The sequence below is a fragment of the Myxocyprinus asiaticus genome, chromosome 48 (genome assembly GCF_019703515.2).
Source record: "Myxocyprinus asiaticus isolate MX2 ecotype Aquarium Trade chromosome 48, UBuf_Myxa_2, whole genome shotgun sequence".
In the NCBI taxonomy this organism is placed as follows: Eukaryota; Metazoa; Chordata; class Actinopteri; order Cypriniformes; family Catostomidae; genus Myxocyprinus; species Myxocyprinus asiaticus.
The window spans coordinates 29838146-29843145 of NC_059391.1; the positions used below are offsets into that span (position 1 = coordinate 29838146).

General features: G+C 34.4%; 1 protein-coding gene across 1 annotated transcript in view; it reads left to right on the forward strand.

The window, feature by feature from the left end:
• Positions 1 to 5000, forward strand: part of LOC127437097 (A disintegrin and metalloproteinase with thrombospondin motifs 20-like) — a 127424-nt gene that overhangs the window by 53076 nt on the left and 69348 nt on the right. Inside the window, exon 12 of the mRNA XM_051691762.1 lies at positions 4945 to 5000. This exon is cut by the window's right edge and continues 90 nt beyond it. Coding sequence (XP_051547722.1) covers positions 4945 to 5000 — 56 coding nt within the window. The remainder of the gene's footprint in view (positions 1 to 4944) is intronic.

The following is a 5000-nucleotide window of genomic DNA, read 5'->3' on the forward strand; positions in this document are numbered from 1 at the left end:
AGCAGAAGGAAGGAAAGTTTGAATTAAAATTCAATATTTTTAAATCAATTTCATATAAAATATAGTATAAATAGTTTTAAGTAAAATTAAATGTTTTAAACAATCTATCTAAAATGTTGCATTTAGTTTTAATTCAAATTCAAACTTGTTAAAACAAATATTTTATACATTTTATATAAAATGCAATATATTTAATATTTTTTAAGTAAAATTCAATATTTTACAATAAATATACATTACATGCCATACATGCATTTAAATGAAATGTTGCATAAATAACGTTTAATTAATATTATACATTTTAAAAATAAATTGTATACAGTTTGTGTTTTAAATAAAATTCTTTTTTTAAATAAATTTCGTATAAATTTAATATAAAATGTAGTTTAAAATAATGTTTTAATTCTTTATTATTATTATTATTATTTAGTGATGTATAAATAATTTAAATAAAAATTATAAATTTATATAAAATGTTGTATAAAATAAAGTTTTTTAATAATAATAATATTTATAATAAATTATATATAAACTTTAGAGAAAAATTACTATAAAATAATGTTTTAAATTAAATTATGTATTTTTTAAAATGCATTTTGTATACATTTTATATAAATTTATAAAATAATTTCAAATAAATTTCCATATTTTTTTCAGTAAATTTTACGTCATATAAATTAACATTTTAATTCAAATTAAATATTTTCTAAAATAATTTTTATATAAATGTTAAATGAAATGTAGAGTAAACAGTACAGTATAACATCCAACAGAGAATGTTTATCAATTCTTAATTCTCTTCACTCTTAAAATTCTTATAATTCTCTTCATCTCGGTGACAAACACGTGCTGTCAGATTCAGGTGTGCCAGCTGGGTCATAACTTTCTGTCCTCATTTTGGTGGAAATTCTGCAGAATGGATTTAATATATGTTAAAACACAGAGCTGTCAGTACTCTTATTAAAAGCTGAAATCTCAAATTAGATCAAATATTTCTAAACCATATGGGGGCCCCGAGGATACGCAGAACTTTGGACAAAAATCTGTGCACCAATTCTGCAGAAATGTGAACGTTTTCTGTTTTGTGTGCACTGATCCCGTCTGGGTCTGATCTTAATATATAATTCATTTATGCACAGGCACGCACCAGCTAACCGCTCAGCTTTCCAGGGAAAATATAGAGCTATTATAGTGTACTGTGTACTCTAAAAGGGCAGAATATGTAAAGATGGTCTAGAGTACATTAAACCTCATCTCACACATAGCACTTGACCCTTGACCCCTGAGTGTAGGGTTTACAGCCGCGCGAGAGAAAATATGCAGTACTCTGAGACAAGGCCTGTTTTAGTATCCTTTCCTTCTTTCCTTCTTTTCCCACAACAAGGTATCACGTTCCATGGAGCGTTGCCCTTTGAACCAGTTTTAGACTAATCCTTCTCTTCAGGCCAAAGACGCTTCAGCCGCGGGAACATGGAGCGTATTTGCACGGTTATTAGCAAAGTGTTCTCTATCACTGACTGTGAAAGAGGCTTTCGGCTGATCCGGGCCACAGGTGCAATTATTGAGGACAAACTCAGAGCGAACGGTTGTGTTGGTGTAATGACTGTAGGTGTAGTGATTGTAAATTCCACCGGAACGCTGTTGTGTAAGGCTGCCCTCCGATTATATTTTATCAGGTGAAAGAGAAACCCAGTAGACAGAGATGTATATCACACACGACACTCACCGTTTGCCAGGAGTTCATTACTTCCTGTCGTGTTCTGAATGAAGCAGTCATCAAGTGAGTGACACATGATATCAGCCACAGTCACTGAGTCTCTGAGCTGTCAGCAGAAGGATTGATTTTATTCTTTTCTGTATAGAGACAGAGAATTATTGATGCTGAGAAGAGAAATCAGGCCCTTACAAAGAAAAGTACTGTGGCTGTATTATGGTACAGTGTCATGTCTCAAAATAATTTGCATATTCACATAGTTTACTTCAAGGTACTTCAAAGAATACCATGGTAAGGAGAAGATACCAAGAAAAAAAGAAAAAAGCATAGCATTACCATGTTGGTCAATTATATATTTTTATGGTAACACTACAAATGTATCACAGTTTTGTAGGATACCATAGCATGTTTGTTTTGTTTTTGCCATGTACCATGATAATACCATGTTTTTTTGGATGTGGTTTAATAGTTTTACAATGTTTTCACCCATGTGTCATGATAAAAACATATTTTTTTATATGGTTTCATAGTTTTACGATGTTTTCACCCATGTACCATGATACCACCGGGTTTTGGCCATGTACCATGGTACTACCATGTTTTTTTATTTTTTATGTGGTCCATAGTTTTACCGTGTTGTAGCCCATGTGCCATGATAATACCATATTTTTGGCCAATTACTATTGTAATACAATGTTTTTCTGGCCATGTACCATGGTAATACCATGTTTTTTGTATGTGGTTTTATAGTTTTACCATGTTTTCACCCATGTACCATGGTAATACTATGTTTTTTTTATGTGGTCCATAGTTTTACCATGTTTTAGCCCATGTGCCATGATAATACCATGTTTTTTGGATGTGGTTTTATAGTTTTACCATGTTTTCACCCATGTACCATGGTAATACTATGTTTTGCCCATGTACCATGATAACACTGGGTTTTGGCCATGTACCATGATAATACCATGTTTTGTTTTTATGTGGTCCCATAGTTTTAGCATGTTTTTACCCATGTGCCATGATAAAACCATATTTTTTGGATATGGTTTCATAGTTTTACGATGTTTTCACCCATGTACCATGATAACACTGTGTTTTGGCCATGTACCATGGTTCTACCATGTTTTTTAAATTTTTTTATGTGGTCCATAGTTTTACCGTGTTGTAGCCCATGTGCCATGATAATACCATATTTTTGGCCAATTACTATTGTAATACAATGTTTTTCTGGCCATGTACCATGGTAATACCATGTTTTTTGGATGTGGTTTTATAGTTTTACCATGTTTTCACCCATGTACCATGGTAATACTATGTTAGTTTTAATTTTTTATGTGGTCCATATTTTTACCATGTTTTAGCCCATGTGCCATGATAACACCGGGTTTTGGCCATGTACCATGGTAATACCATGTTTTTTGGATGTGGTTCTTTAGTTTTACCATGTTTTCACCCATGTACCATGGTAATACTATGTTTTTTTTTAATTTTTTATGTGGTCCATATTTTTACCATGTTTTAGCCCATGTGCCATGATAACACTGGGTTTTGGCCATGTACCATGGTAATACTATGGTTTTTTTTATGTGGTCCATAGTTTTACCATGTTTTAGCCCATGTACCATGATAATACCATATTTTTGGCCAATTACTATTGTAATACAATGTTTTTTGGCCATGTACCATGGTAATACCATGTTATTTGGTTGCGATGCCATAGTTTTACCATGTTTTTGGCCATGTGTCGTGTAAATACTGTGCCAATCACTCACTACTTTGGGATTTCCCTTTACAAAAAAAGTGCCTTCGCAGTACACAATTACACCATTTATTTATTTATTTATTTATTTATTATTATTATTATTATTATTATTATTTACTTGTAACATTGTATTTTTGGTACTGTCTTTGTATTTGTTTATCACCCTTACAAAAATACCATTGTGCAAGTCCAAAAAAATTATACCATGATAAATTTGTAATGTAAGGACAGTCTTTTGGCATTAGCATTTGATACCATCCCTGTACCATGGTACTGCCACAGTACTTTTTCTTATAAGTAAGAGAGGAACAGGACAATGAAAGTTTGAAGGAAGGGTTTGAGATGAGATGTGGGAAGAGAGAAAGGAACATGACAGTAGTGCGAAACAGGAGTAATAGCAAAGAGAGAGAGAGAGAGAGCGAGACAGCACTGAGACTGTAATGAGTTCTGTCTTTCTTATCTGCACTCTTGAGTTTCCTTATCGCAGTAGCACCTCAGTACCTCTGTGTGTGCCAGCGACAGGCCAGTGTAATGCCGCGAGACAGACGCCAGCCTGTCGAGCATTCCAGCGGCACAGTGATCCCACCTTCAAGATCGCCTCGCAGCACGTGGGGATTCGGTTACCGCGCATAAAAAGACTCGTTCCTGGAGAGCGTTTGTCTGGCTGGAGTCAAAGCTGGACGTGTTCACACCGATGACAGAGATCACAGATGAGTCTAGAGAGCAGTACTCTCGCAGTACTATCAGATATTGCGATAATATCGCTGCAAAATGAGTATTAGTATTAGTATTATGCTTCGATCATCAATAAAAGTATTAATTTGACATAAGAGGTCCTAACTGAAATGGTTCTTTTGCTACTTTTATAGTTTGAAACCTTTGAAATGCAGCTATTCAATGTCAGTTTTAAAACAGTGGGCCAATTAGATGAATCTGGGAGCGGGATAAACATGTTTACATATGGACAGCAAGACAGCTCAGTAGGTTGTGGAACAGAGTGACAGTTTTGGTGAGAGACCATGTCAAGATCATGTGATGCCAGGAAAGTTGAAATGTGTCAGTGTTTTTGGCCTATCTCAGTGCTGATGCACCTCGAAACTTTAGATGATGTAGACACATGCACGCACAGAATACAGTCCTGGATGTTTTCATTCAGCATGCATTAGTGTCAGTTATCCTCAGAGGAGTTTAATCTAATGCTTGATTTACACAGAACATCTGATCATATCTTCAGTACAGTAGAATTTTTCTCTGATCAGATAATATAATAAACAAAATAATGTACAGATAATGTTTCTGGATCAGAGGACAGAATGAATAACAACAGTCTCTTCTGTGGTCGTTGTAAATCTGTCAGTGATGTTGATGTTTTTATTTTGAGATGTTGCATGTACTGTGGGATGCAGGAAATACTCCAGGATGTTATTTACTGTGTGCGTGTATGTGTGTGTGTGTGTGTGTGCAGCACTGCAGGCACGGCATGTGTGTGAATAAGGAGATCGACATGAAGCCGGTGAATGG